Source organism: Cryptomeria japonica, chromosome 8 (genome assembly GCF_030272615.1).
Source record: "Cryptomeria japonica chromosome 8, Sugi_1.0, whole genome shotgun sequence".
NCBI lineage: Eukaryota > Viridiplantae > Streptophyta > Pinopsida > Cupressales > Cupressaceae > Cryptomeria > Cryptomeria japonica.
This window is the reverse complement of record NC_081412.1, coordinates 332,366,330-332,380,470: the sequence shown is the minus strand read 5'-3', so window position 1 is coordinate 332,380,470 and position 14,141 is coordinate 332,366,330. Positions and strand designations below refer to the sequence as shown.

At 36.6% G+C, this 14,141-nt stretch overlaps 1 protein-coding gene across 2 annotated transcripts in view; it reads right to left on the bottom strand.

Annotated features, from left to right (window-relative positions):
* LOC131061525 (8-amino-7-oxononanoate synthase) overlaps window positions 1-14,141 on the bottom strand; it is a 209,135-nt gene that overhangs the window by 178,240 nt on the left and 16,754 nt on the right. Inside the window, exons 2-3 of one of the 2 annotated variants that reach the window (XM_057995255.2) lie at window positions 8,382-8,524; window positions 8,139-8,246 (exon numbers count right to left, since the gene is read on the bottom strand). In XM_057995255.2, coding sequence (XP_057851238.1) covers window positions 8,139-8,246; window positions 8,382-8,524 — 251 coding nt within the window. The remainder of the gene's footprint in view (window positions 1-8,138; window positions 8,247-8,381; window positions 8,525-14,141) is intronic. The other variant, XM_057995256.2, reaches the window with a different exon arrangement.

The window sequence follows — 14,141 nt, the reverse complement described above, 5'->3', positions numbered from 1 at the left end:
CTCATCATTAGGTGTAAGAAAGAATTAGCTACTGAATTTGAAATGAAGGATCTAGGTCTAATGCATTACTTTCTAGGGTTAGAAGTGTGGCAAAAACCTAATGAAATTATTCTAAGTCAAGGAAAATATACTGTTGATATTTTGAAAAGATTTGGAATGTTGGATTGCAAACCTATGTCTACTCGTATGGAAACTAACTTGAAGAAATTGAGTTTATCTGCAGCTAAATCTGATTTTGCAGATCCTTCTGAGTACAGACAGTTGATTGGATCATTGATGTATCTAGTTAACACTAGACCAGACATTTGTTATGCAGTGAGTGCACTCAGCCAGTTTATGAACAAGCCAAAGCATGTTCACCTTGTTGCAGCCAAACATATTCTGAGATACTTGCGTGGAATTGTTGGCTATGGGCTAATATCCAATCAACACTTTCATTACCTTGGAAGGCTACTCAGATTCTAATTGGGCAGGAAGTGTTACCGATAGGATGAGCACTTCAGGTATCTGTTTCAGTTTGGGTTCTACTGTGATTTCTTGGGCCAACCGGAAACAGTCCTTTGTAGCCTTGAGTACTGCAGAAGCTGAGTATATTGCATCGAATTTAGCATCGAGAGAAGCAGTGTGGCTTCGAAAGCTTCTTGTTGGGTTGTTTGGACAACCTTGAGAACCCACAGTTATTCATTGTGATAATCAAAGTTGTATTAAAATGTCTGCTAATCCTGTGTTTCATGACAGATCAAAACATGTGGAAACTCACTATCACTATGTTCGTGATATGATACAAAGAGGTGCCTTACAGCTGAAATATGTCAGCACTGATGAGCAAGTTGCAGACATTCTCACCAAGCCCCTTTCTCGTGTGAAGTTTGAATACTTCAGAGATAGGCTTGGAGTTGTGGAGAATCTAGCTATGACCGAGAGGGAGTCTCAGTCTTAGTGATGCATTAAGTTGCATCTTCCACCCTCTGCGAGCAATGCATGGTGGAGTCACCCTCTGCAAGCAATGCAAGGTGACAATATTTCCTTCTCTAGGAGAAGGTTGAGGTGAAAGACCTCTTCCACCCTCTGCGGGCAATGCAAGATGGAAAGTTTTGCTGTTTTCTTGCAGGTTACTTTTTCATCCTCTGCGGGCAATGTAAGATGAAGAAGTCCATGATGCATGATTACACTATTTGCTAGAATCCTCCCTAGCTAAGAGGGAGTGTTGAAAACCCATAGTTAGATCGGATTATATCAGCAAATAAATATGAACAAATGTATCTACATTGGGTTGGGCCCAAAATTGTTTATTGTAACTTGTAGATAGGGTAGGCCCAATTTGGGCGGTAAAATCAAATATATATTTGAGCGATCATTTATGTAATTGGGTTGGGCCCAAACTCATGTAGCTTGTGTTAAAGGCAATCAAGCAATAACGTCTTAATAGATCAAGACCTATTTGAGCGATATACATAATATTATTATTAAATTAATAAGGCAGGCCGACTTGATACTTGACACCACAAGTCAAGTATATAAGCAAGTCATTTGCATGGCATAATCAATAAATCATATCATGCGAATTACATCAACTAAGTCAGCGAACTTGTAGTGAGCTTCAAGTCAGCGAAATTGTTATCTCAAGCTTATTGAAGGTCAGCACTCATCTCTCTCCATTGGCCGGTCTGATCTGCAAGTTGTCAAGTTTGCAATAGTCATCTTAAGTCTAAGACAGACTTCTGGAAGGGCCGCGATCATCTCCATGCAAGCAAATTCCTTCTACAGATCTGTACATCACATCTCCAAGACAGCAAGGCAGAATTGATACATCTCGATCAAGCGAATTCACGAAAGATTGTTTTAGCAGCAAACTGATCTGATGTTGGAGATAAGTTTCATGTCTTGTAATTGCCTTCATATTTGACATAATATAATTGGATTTTAAGGCTGGTTTTTTCACCTCTAAGAGGGAGGTTTTCCCAAGGTATTCTTGTGTTGTGTTTATGAGCATTGTGTTTTCATTACATTTTCAGTTTACATTGAATTTTGTTATATCTGATTAGTTAAATTAACAACTGTAATGTCCCTTTTTGTGATTTACCATATTTTATTCCTGAGACAACAATTCTAACTTAGATGAGAGTTGTAATATATTGATAAATATAATCTTATCAAAACTGAATACATTTCATTATAAAATTTAATTGAAAATTCTAAGAATAGCTTGGAAGATAGAACTTATCTTGATAGCATTCTCTAACTTATGCCGATCATAAACCCCCCATAAACTGATTACCATCTCCTTACAAATCTACTATAGAACTTCTTACAACCTCTTCATAAGTCTGTCATAAAATTCTTCACTGTCTTTTATATAATCTATTCATACAATCCTCCATAGATCTGCAATAGTCTTCCGTACACTTCTCTTCATTGGATCTGCAGTCTTACATTTCATCCATGTCCTTGGTGCCTATGTTCAATAGTCTTTTTAATACATATACGTTTCCTCTATTCTGTATGAACCTTATCTTATGTGTAGAACTGATTTAATATTATTTATCACCCAGTATCTACTTATTCTTTTCTCTTGGTGTAGCGTATATTTTATTCTTTGCATCCTTCATACTTTTCACTTCTTCCTTATATACCTTTAGACTATGTCTTTTATCTAAAAGACATGCCTTTGATATCTTCTTTATTTAATTAATATATTACACATATTTCATTATATTTGCTTTATTTATTCATATTTAATGTCCTTGAATAATCTTCCTTTTTATATTTCTCCACCCCCAACACACTGTTCCACTCTCTAAAATTCTAAATATATATTCTTTTATTTTACTCACACATATTTCTCTGCCCTTTTACCAATATTTTTAAGTCTTCCAAGTGGATCCCATTCTATTTAGTGGAGCTGCTGCTAAAAACACAAAATAATTCTGGAATCTCCAAAAAAAATTCTAATTGATGCAATCACCATTTGAAAATCCTTTTATTATAGGAATCTGAATAATTATTGTTTGGGGCCCACAAAGCACTTTTGGCAACTTATTCTAATACTAATAAATCTGAATTCCTATTGAAGTCCTCTTTATTTAATTTTGATATCTATGTCAGATAAAAGACCCCTCCACGTGGTATTTGTTGTGCGTATCGCACATACACCCTGTTCTAACGTGGACCCCCGTGCCTCCAGTCTACCCGACAAGAGAGAAGAGGCCCACGCACTTAGAAGTCAAAACAAATGAGCGAGTTCAAGCATTTCATTTCAATAAAATTGAATCCTTGCCAAACATTTTGTAATTGCCAATAAAATGCCCAAGGTCAAACACGCAAGACAATAGTGATATGGTGGAAAGGAAAAGTTCGAATCTTTCATGAACTTATCACTCTCGGCAGATCCCAAAGGCAATCTTGAAATTCCCCCATGACTTATTGGAGTCGAAGCCAGAAGGATCGAGTATTTTAAAATTAGGGCATTTTTAACATCGCCCCTCAAAATGCCGACAAGAAACCCCGAGTTCGTGTTTCATTCTGGGTGAATCACCATCTATTGCATGTTTTGTGTGTGTCCTCTCGGCGCCCTAGTAATACTCGATAAATTCTGACTTGTACTGTGGATCGCGATTGCTCAAACAAGGTCGCCATCATCTTTGCAATCGCCGAAATAAGCCCCGATAAGGAAGAAAAATTCCCAAGCAAGGATAAAAGCTTGGATAGAGAGTGATAAAGTTTGGGTGAATTGTCTTCTATCATGCCTTCATAGCTTGAGAAATGTACCGAAGTAGGGTTACACAGAAGTTATTGCAAATGGAGTTTGTGGGTTATGAAGAAAACAAAACACTTCTTCTATCGCCCCTACAATCTCAAAATGCCGAGAAAAGACCCAATAAAAATCCTCCTCCCCTTTCCAAAGCCGGCACTTGAAAATCAAAACAAAATCCTAAAGTTCGGCATTTTTTTATAAAGTGTATGTCATTGGCCACATTTTTTTTTCTTTTAGGCCTCCTAAAGCCGAAAATAGCACCAAATAAGTATGCACTTATTAGGAGGTCAAAGTTAGGACTTTATTTCCTTAGATGGAAATCAATTCACCTTTCATATTGCCTTGTAAACCCCCGAAAATATACCTATAAAGGGCCTTTAGTGAAATGAGATAGAAGAAGGGAGCCGATGAATTTGTGTACGCTAAGGTCTAATTCGCCATGTTTACACATTGTCTTAATATCTAGGCAAAGTGTGAAATTAAATTGGAGGGGAACTTTTTGGCACTTTACCTTCAAAATGCTGAAGTTTTCCCTTTGAAGTGGCCACAAGTTGAGTGAGTCTTCGATAGGCTTGTAAACATAAAGCATTTTTTTTGGCATTTAACCTTGCATTTGCCGAACGTTTTCCCTTGGAAATAAATGTGAAACAAAATAAAAAGGAAAAGGGGGATTCAATGAAGTTAGGCATCAAAGCGTTAGCAAACTTTTTGGCACTTTTGCTCCAAATCACCGAAGTTTTCCCTTGAAAAAAACATTAGGTGAAATCATAAAGGGAACTTTTTGGCACTTTTGTTTTAAACCACCTAACTTTACCCTTTAAAGTGGCGTGATCTTAAGTCAAAAGTGAAATGAAGTAAAAGAGGTTCGAATTGTTTTAAAAGTAAAAATCTTTCATTTTCCCCTCTTATTCGCTGAAACAAAGCCCAACGTAGCCTTAACAACATTTAATATTTGTTAAAATTACTTAAATTTTTCGAGGTGATTGATTCAAGTTGAACTTGCTTTTGTAGATCAATGCCACCAGAAATAGCTGAGGGGAAATTTAAATCTCAGATTGAAGAGTGCCAGGGCCGGAGGATGAAGATGCAGCACGCAGGATCAAAACGGTGATCATAGAGCATTGAAGAGCGTGATATAAAGTCGGCACCAAAGAGATAATGTTCCAAATTCTTGGAAGGCATCAACAAAACCACTCAAAATGCTACGAGAAATATGCAAATTCTCAGATTTGCACAGCTGGAAGTTCCAGAAAATCAATTTGTAAAACAATATTGCCTTATTGTAAAATAGCTACCTATGGGCCTAGTTTAATGCATTTAAAACAAGAGGGTACACAGGCCAGTTATTCCTCAACTACCTGATTGACCAAATTGATGCCAAACAGTTGTATGTAGCTGCGAAGGTAGTTGGGAGGACAACTGAAAGTTACTAGGCAAGGGCTAAAGCTATCAGGCTTCTAGAAGGTAGATTATAGCCATTGGATGCAGTCAATCCTAGCCCTTGATTAGAAATGTAAAAATCTATAAAAGGCAATGCCTCTCTTTTGTAAAGGGTTAGACTCTTAGAGGTTAGATAATTAGGAGTTAAAAGTAGCTGTAATTAGGGGTAGAGATAGAATAGGATTGCTGGAAGAAGTAGTTGTAATGGCAGTTGAAATCAATATATGAACATTGAAATATGATGTTTGTTATTTTTGTTTTCTCCTGTTTTCATGATTTCCTTTCAGCTGGTTAAGTAGAGTTCAATGATTTTAATGGTAAAATCTGGGGGGTATTTGATTTGATTTCAAGTTCATACCATTGGGGGCCTACAGATTGTAGGTCACTGTGTATGGTTAGTCTGAACCATACTAGTGTGCTTAGATCAACTGTAGGTATTTGTCTTGGGCTACGCCAAAATGGGGTGCCTAAATGAGTACCTCCAATCTGAAAATCCTTCATTCCCTTGGAGCTTGCACTATCCCTGTTAAGTTGTGACTTGTGAGTATATCTCTAGTGAAGCAGGGGTTAGTTTATGGAAATCTGTCTACCCGCAGCATTAACTATTAATTTCATTGTGCTTAGGATTCCTAAACTCTTCCCTTTTGTTATTTATTTTCCCCAGTCTGAGAATCAAGGCATCATCGAATGCAGGTCAGCTTGTTGTAACCGTAAGCCCCTGGTGTTACCAACAAAACACATCAAACCCCTAAGTTGTCCCGCAATCACTACCTGACATTTGGAACCTTGAGGTTATCCCCTTTGATCATCCAAAACAGCATTAGGGATTTCCTTATTCAAGAGAGGATAGGATACTCAACATTCTATTTTGTATTGACCGGAAAGAGTAGAAGTATGATTTTCGCCACATCAACAGTATTCCTTACTTTATAATCTACTTCCACATTGCAAGATAATTATGAAGGCTGCTGAATTAATATATGTTTTTCTCTGTTCCCCTCTTAGTCCAATAGAATTATCCAATCTGATATATCCCTCAAGAAGGGATGAAGAGTCACCCCTTCCCACAGTATCCATCTCCTCATAATTGATGTGTCCCTTCTTAATTAAATCATTTCCCTATCAATATAATCCACCGCTTTAAACAAATGACTGATTTTGTAAAGTAATCGCTGCCTCTCAACATATTAATTAGTGCATATCATAATCGCTGCTCTCCATAATACAAATCGCTGTCTAAGTATCTTTTCCTTAATGAATATACTGTTTATTGTCTTGATCATTATATAATCACTTCCATACCTTATGCTCAAGCAAACTATCTTTTTATTAATCAACCCGTGTCTCTTCATTGCTGACTTTAAATGTGATTACTGACTTGGAAATCTTTTTGCTTAATCAACAGTTTGTCTGTCTTTGTCTAGATCACTTCATAATGATCTTATTGCCGTGAAGTCAATAATGCAATAGCCGTATAATGATGACTGTGATATCATCATGCTTCCTTAATAGTTTTATCGCTGTCATTTATTGATCATTGTCTACGATCAATATAACCATATTTATGATACTCGGTGTTTATCATAACCTCACCATTCTTTGTCATTATCGTTGAAATATTCGTTTTGAGATCGCTGCTTAATATCTTTGTAATAACTTATCCATGTAGCTCATCATCTATAAGGATAATACAAGGAGCTTTCTCAATATTAATCATACTGGACAGAGTCTTGTGTGGGGACATCACACTCACCTAATTTTGGATGGATTTACTCCACCTCTCCCTAACAACACCACGCCTCTCCTTATGGGGGGGGCACAATAGAATTAAGTAATTGGGCTACGAGTACACTAACTTCTAATGTATTATGAATAAATATGTAATGAAGTATGAATGTCATACATATTGCAGTTTATATTAATAATACTATTAAATTATGCATAAGAACATTATCAGGCTTCATATATTAAGCACATCCCCATGCATAACCAAAAATAAGGATGTTACTGTCTGTAACTTAACAACAGTTCTGATCTGATCTGATCGATGGTCATGTCACTGGATGCTTTTGATTCCATTCCTTTATATATCTCAATGTGAGGGAGAGATCACACCTCTTCATCGCGTATGCCCTTTGGCAAGAGACACACCCTTTCACCATTAGCACCCTATGAAAGAGTGCAACTTTTCATTATTTCTGCCCTTTGAAAGGGACACAACCTTTCACAATCAGATCTGCACTTGTAATTCCTAAATTATCCCCCCTTCAAATGAGTTATCTTCTCCCTTTTATACCTCATATTTGGGGGAGTCACAACTTATCATTTCATGCCTTTTGACCATTCATTAACTTTAAGCAAATTTTAATTATAATTAATTATATTCTTTTATATTTTTATTTTTTATTTTTTTTATTCTTTTGTATTTTAATTTATTAGTATTATTTATTATTAAAATATATTTCAAAGTGGGGACATTACACTGACTTTATATTTATCTTGCTCTTTTTTGCTCACTCATTTGGGAACACCTGTAGGAGTGACATTCCTCTTATTAATAGAGTTTTTTGAACATACATGTTTTTATATCAATTTATAAATTATAAGAATCACTTTTGTCAAAAAAGTGGGTTAAAGCCCTAACATGTCCTTTCTTATTTTATTTTTGTCAATTTTTGTTCTTAGATTTATACATATAGTTGAAATTGAAATGATTTCTTTGATAATTGTAGTGGCATAGTCAACAATAGCCCCTTCAAAAACTAAAAATTGGGTGCCAAATTTATTAGGGGCAAATCTCTAGACTCTACTAACTTAAGTGTAATTCTACTACAAATATCTCCAGCTTCTAAAGAAAAATAGATAATATTTCCACCTGCATTGATTTAAAAGATTTCAAGTATTATAACTAGATACTCTACTATCAGATAGCAAATATATGCACCTCTTTCTTCTTCAATTCTGCTAAAGCTGATTCGAGTAATCTATGATGATAAGTGTATCCACAAATTAGAGCAGAACCCCTTGGACCCATCCCATGTTCTTGAGCAGCCTGAAAATTGCCACAAGAAATGTTTAGAGAAGTTGGTATCACCAAATCAGATGCAATGTTTGAGTGTTGCAAAGAGAAAGTATAAATTTCATAGCAACTCAAGAAGAATAGAGCTTAAAGGATTTACGTTTGCACCTTAGCAGCAGCACTTCTTACAGTAGGATGAGCAGACAATCCTAAATAATCATTTCCTGAGAAAAGCAATAACTTTCTAAAATTTTGTGGTTGTGCATGCAATACGTGGTCCAAGATGTTATCAAAATCGCATGTCTCCTTGCCTAAAAAACAAAAATATTGAGAAACAGAAAAACTTTATGGTGAAAAAAATCGTTATCACAACTAGAAAAAGCGAGAAGAAGATCAAAAACTTAAGGTTTTGATAACTAACATTATTTTAACATCCTAACATCAACATAAGAATCTTCCTGCAGATGGTAGTTAATTTTGCATATAATTGATTCAAACGGGTTAGAAAGCATCCCCAAAAACTTCTTAGAATGTTCTTGCCTAGCCACAACTTAATGACAAGAATGAAGTTCACCTATATATAAGAATTGTCAAAAGATAGATCTTAAGATTGTTTGAAGGCAATCTGTAAATAAACAATTTCAATTTAATGTAACAAATAGCAAAAAAATTGTTTTCAATATAAAAGTTTAAGAAAGTTCATATTGCATGCACATTTTTTTTTTTTCCGAAATCCCTTACAGATTTAGGGAAAGTGAAGGAGTAGAACATACGGTTATACTAAGAGGGGGGGTGAATCAATATAACAACACATTTACCAATTTAAACTTTATTAATCATGATAGCATTATACACTAACTTTCAACAATGATGCAAGAGGATCCGATGGTGTAAGGGCAATCCTGCATCACCCAAAAATATTCTCTTTAGTTCGTTTTCTTTTAATGTTTTTGCATTTCTGGATACCCATTTGGACAAATAAGAAATGCGAACTTTCAGAATTGACAAACTACTTTTTCTAGCCAACTGCCAAATTTAGAAAGTTTTTATTTAGAGGTGGATGGAGCCCGAATTTTACGGGAAGCTTGAGAATGGAAAACTAAGCACTTCGAGGAAAGAATCAGATTAAAATCATTTACGGTTTGAAAGTTATTCAAGTTTCAGTTTCCCGAAAAACCAAAAAAAGATTATTCCGAGTCAGATTTGAGGCATCGAACGGCCTCGGACGGCCCCGAAAAATGGCATGAATCAGCAAAGCGGATTCTTGGCATATTCTTCACTTAGAGAGCTTTCTGACGGTTCAAATGGCGCGTCAATCCGATTCCCAAATCAAAAGTTATGGCTGTTGGAAGTTGGACAATTTTTTGGAAACTTCCCAGTTTTCAAATTTGGCTCAATTTTGAAATTCAAATTGTATGATTTGGCGCTAGACCGCCAAATTTTAATTTTTAAATTGTAATTTTGGCTCCAAACCGGGGGAAGTCTATTTAGAACTCATTTGAGGAAGCTTGTGAGTTAGTTGTTGTATGTGAGTTTTTGGAGAGTTTTTGAGAGTGAGTTTTAGGTTGGAAAATTTGATTCTGTAAGCTGTAATGTGTTGCAACCTATGAGGATTTATCCTCCTATATGTAATTGCATGTATTGGCAATAGATTGCAGATAATAAAAAAAATCTTTATTGTCTCATTTTGTTGTGTTTTTTTTTTGTCTCGGGTTTTGACCTCATCAAGTGGTATCAGAGCAGGTTGTTCTTAAGCGTGTGAACAGATCGCCAAAAGTGAGGCAGTTCGCATCAGGACTTGTGGTTGTGGGCTCGAGATCAAGATGCCTCCAAGAGAAATGTGTGGTGGCATAAATGCCCACGGCAAAAATGCTGGTGGAAGAAACGCTTTGACAGATGAGGGTTTGAGGGCCCTCCGGAGATAGATTGATGCACTGCAAGAGGAGCTGAGAAGAAGGTTTAATCCGAAAAAGGGAGAAAGTGAAGATGAAAAAGAGGTCGAAGATACGTCCGAGGAAGAAGTAGAAGAAGCAATATATCAAAATCAGGCTCGACTATTAAGGACCATTTCTCAGATTGGGAAGAGACCCAAAATCAAAGTTTCCAATTATTCTGGAAATCTGAACCCAGAAGAGCTAATTGACTGGATTAATGAGATGGAGGAATATTTTGAGTATGAGGAGATAGAGGACCCAGAACGGGTCAAGCTTGCAAAAACGAAGCTGAAAGGACATGCAAAAATTTGGTGGAAGGAGGTCCAGCTAGAAAGAAATCGGAGAGGAAAGAGAAAGATCACCAAATGGGATCGAATGGTTGAGAAGTTGAAGAAACAGGTCATTCCAATGGATTATGAGTTGGATCTGTTGAAGAAATTACAAAGACTCAAGCAAGGAAGCAAGTTTGTTAAGGAGTATACAGAGGAGTTTTACAAAATAATTATCAGAACAAACCATGCAGAGGCCAGCAAGGAGAAAGTCACCCGTTACCTTAATGAGTTATGGCCAAGTATTCAAGAAGAGTTGAGCCTGGTCAGAATGGCCAACATTGAGGATGCATATCAATTTGCATTAAAGGTGGAAGAGAAGTTGAATAAGAGGTTTGAAGGAAAGAAAAGAGAGAAAGGTCAAGGCAGAAGAGCTGATGGAAGATCCTTTGGAAGTTGAAATGAGGATCAGAAAGAAATTGATGATGTGGGTACCAACCGAAATCAGAAGGGTGATAATTTCTATCGCCCCCGTGATCAGAACAATGGTGAACAGCGAGGAAGAGGATGAGGAAGACCTGGACAAGGATTCGAGAGAGGTGGTTTTAGAGGAACTTGTTTCCAGTGTGATGAAGAAGGGCATAGAGCCTATGAATGTCCACAACACCAAGGAAGGACAGAAAGAAAAAATGATGGCCATGCACAAGTTGCACATGCAGATGAAGAAGCCCAGTCAAAACATTCTGATGATGTTGAAAGGGGAGAAACCGTAGTTGTCAATTGTAATGTCCCCTTCTCCGCAATGATTAGTTATGTTGGTCGTTAGCCTAGTTCGGAGGCCCGTAGGCTAGTCGAGGGTAGAAATTAGGGTTTCCTATTTTCTAGGAGGATTCTTTGGTGTTTTCAGAGGCTATATGTGGGAGTTTGACAGTTTGGATTCTGGATTCCTTTTGGGTTTTCAAAGAGCTTCAGAATGGTTAGACATGCATCTGCATCGGGTGACTTTTACAAGACTTACTATTTTTAGTAAGTGCAACGACTGTTCAGAATGTGGTTAAAATCACTTTGGAAACACTTACTATTTTTAGCAATATGCTATTTTTAGTAAGTACTATTTTTAGCAGTTCTATTTTTAGCAGGATGTCAGCAGGCTTGTTCAGATGGCTATTTCCGACAAGTTAGTTTGAGCAGTTGGTCTTCCCTCATTTTTTGGTGCTATTCTTGGCAAGGGTTCCTCAGCTCAGTTCAGTGACTATTTCTGGCAGGGCATTTCTCTCAACTTGTTTCCCCATATCCTTGGAGCTTGGTTTGGCAGGTTCAGTATTTGATGAAAAATGGTGTTTTAAATTAAATTATAACTTAAGGCAAAGGTTGGATGATTTATTTAAAAGGGGTTGCTTAAGTTATATTGATATATAAGTCTTTTCCTTAATTATATATTGGGTGATTTATTGTTGAGGAAAAATACTTTATAAAGTGAAATATTAATACGACAAGATGGACGCCTTATGGAGAAATAAGTTAATTTTATAATATATTTCACTTATCTACCTTGGATGCCACATTATGATTTTATTGTCATTTTTATAAAGAATATTTGCTCCTATGAGAAGGTCGATTTGGAGAAAGGAGAAATGAAATGTAATTTCAAAATAATGTGAAGTGAACGTGCATTTGGATTTGGCGTTCATTTGGAGGGAATGTGAATTTGAATTTGAGCCCTCAAAATCTATAAATGAGAGTGTTGGGCTTCTCATTTGGTATCTCAAACAATTTACACTGTTATGCTGTCGGATTGACTCCAGACAATCTTCGAGGGTGAATACCTCCTAGGGCTCTTGACAGACTTCGAGTGTGAGATATCACTCCTAGCTATGATTGGATCTTCTGAATGTGTGGTTCGATTTTAGTGTGCATTTGCAGATTTTCAGTGTGGTGTGGATTTCAGTGTTGTTGGTTTTTGGTGTGGGTGTAGCACGTTTTAGTTCATAACTCTCAGTTCGTGTGTCAGATCATTCTGGGTAGTGGCTCGTTCTCTTCCTATGCCACAGGTGATCAAGTTTAAACAAATTGAAAAAAATTGTTGGGGATATTACATCAAGAGAACCCTGATGAATGAGAAAGAACCAGATCAAAGGAAGAGTCTATTTCGCACCAGATGCAAATGTGAGGATAAGTGTTGTGATGTGATTATTGACAGCGGAAGCACTAATAATCCGGTGTCTGAGGAGATGGTCAGAAAGTTGAGTCTGAAAAGGGAAAGACATCCAAGTCTATATCGAATTATTTGCTTGCAGAAGGACCACAAAGTTTTGGTCAATGAACGGTGCCTAGTAATATTCAAGATTGGTAGTTACCATGATGAGGTAGTATGCGACATCATACCCATGGATGCATGTCATATGCTATTACGGAGGCCATGGCAGTTTGATAAGCGTGTTGTACATGATGGCCATGCTAATACCTATACCCTGATGAAAGATGGATTTCGCCATAAGTTGAAGCCCCTGAAGGAGGTGGAAGAAAAGGTATGTAGTAGTGCTAGAATGTGTTTTGTTGATGGGAAAGAATTTTTGGAAGGCATGAAACACAAAGATGTGTTGTGCTTTAATTCCTTGACTGGATGGAGAAGAGAGTGAAAGATGTCAACTGAGATATTGGCACAATCTGATTTGTTTGTTTCAATCAAGTTCTTTGACCAGAGAAAAATGGTTTGGTTTTCAAAGCAAAGTTTTGTGTTTTTTGGATTTTTTGAGGTTTATGCTTGAAACTTTGACAATGTAGAAATGAATACAAGTGCAAATTCATAAAGAATAATTGACTGAAATTAAGTTGCAGACTTCTGATTTTATTTAACAGCAATGAACAAATGGAAATAAATAATTATTTTTCAACAATCAAAGCCAATAATGGCCTACCAAGCATCCAGCGCTAGGATTGAAGGAGAATTATTGGCCTGAATAGGTAGAAAGAATGATAGAAGCCCTTTCAACTACAACTAGTAACTCCAATGAGCTTTATTCACCTCCAAGATAATTACCAAAAACAAATCTATGAAGAAATCTCAGGTTCAGTGCAATTTCTAGAATCTTGCCAGGCAAGATCTCCAGGAATGACCAATTTTCCTCATTGTTTTACTAACATAGCTCCAGAATGATGTAATGTCACCAAACAAACCTTTGATATCTTCTTATTAACTGCTGACAATAATTTTTGAACAAAAAACTGGCTACAAACCCCTCTATTTATTTTTATTGAAACCCCAGGCAAGCTGAAATGGTACGGCTAGCTGGGAACTGTACAGCTAGCTCCAAAATGGCACAATTTTCAATGAAATGTCTCTTATTCCTGCTCAGATCTGAAAATCAAACCCTAATGATGATGTATTATTCCAATTAGCTCTTGAATTTGGTTCTAGTAACCTCATAAGAGCTTCCTTTGCTAAACAAATTGCTGATTGGTGCAAGGGATTTCATCCTAACACCCTGGAATGGAGCTTTTCGTCCCCAAACCTGCTCCAAAATTCTGCTTAAGTGCTGCAGACCCGCTGAAGATGCAGAATTCTCCAGAAATCACCATAACATAATGTTCAAATGAATCCCCAAAAGCTCTTTTATGCTTCTAGCCCTAATTCGAACCCTTCTAGGCATCTTTTGAAGATTCCAATGTTATCTTTTCTCACCTTGAGGGTTGCTTTCTCATGATTAAATTGACCACTTTTTTAA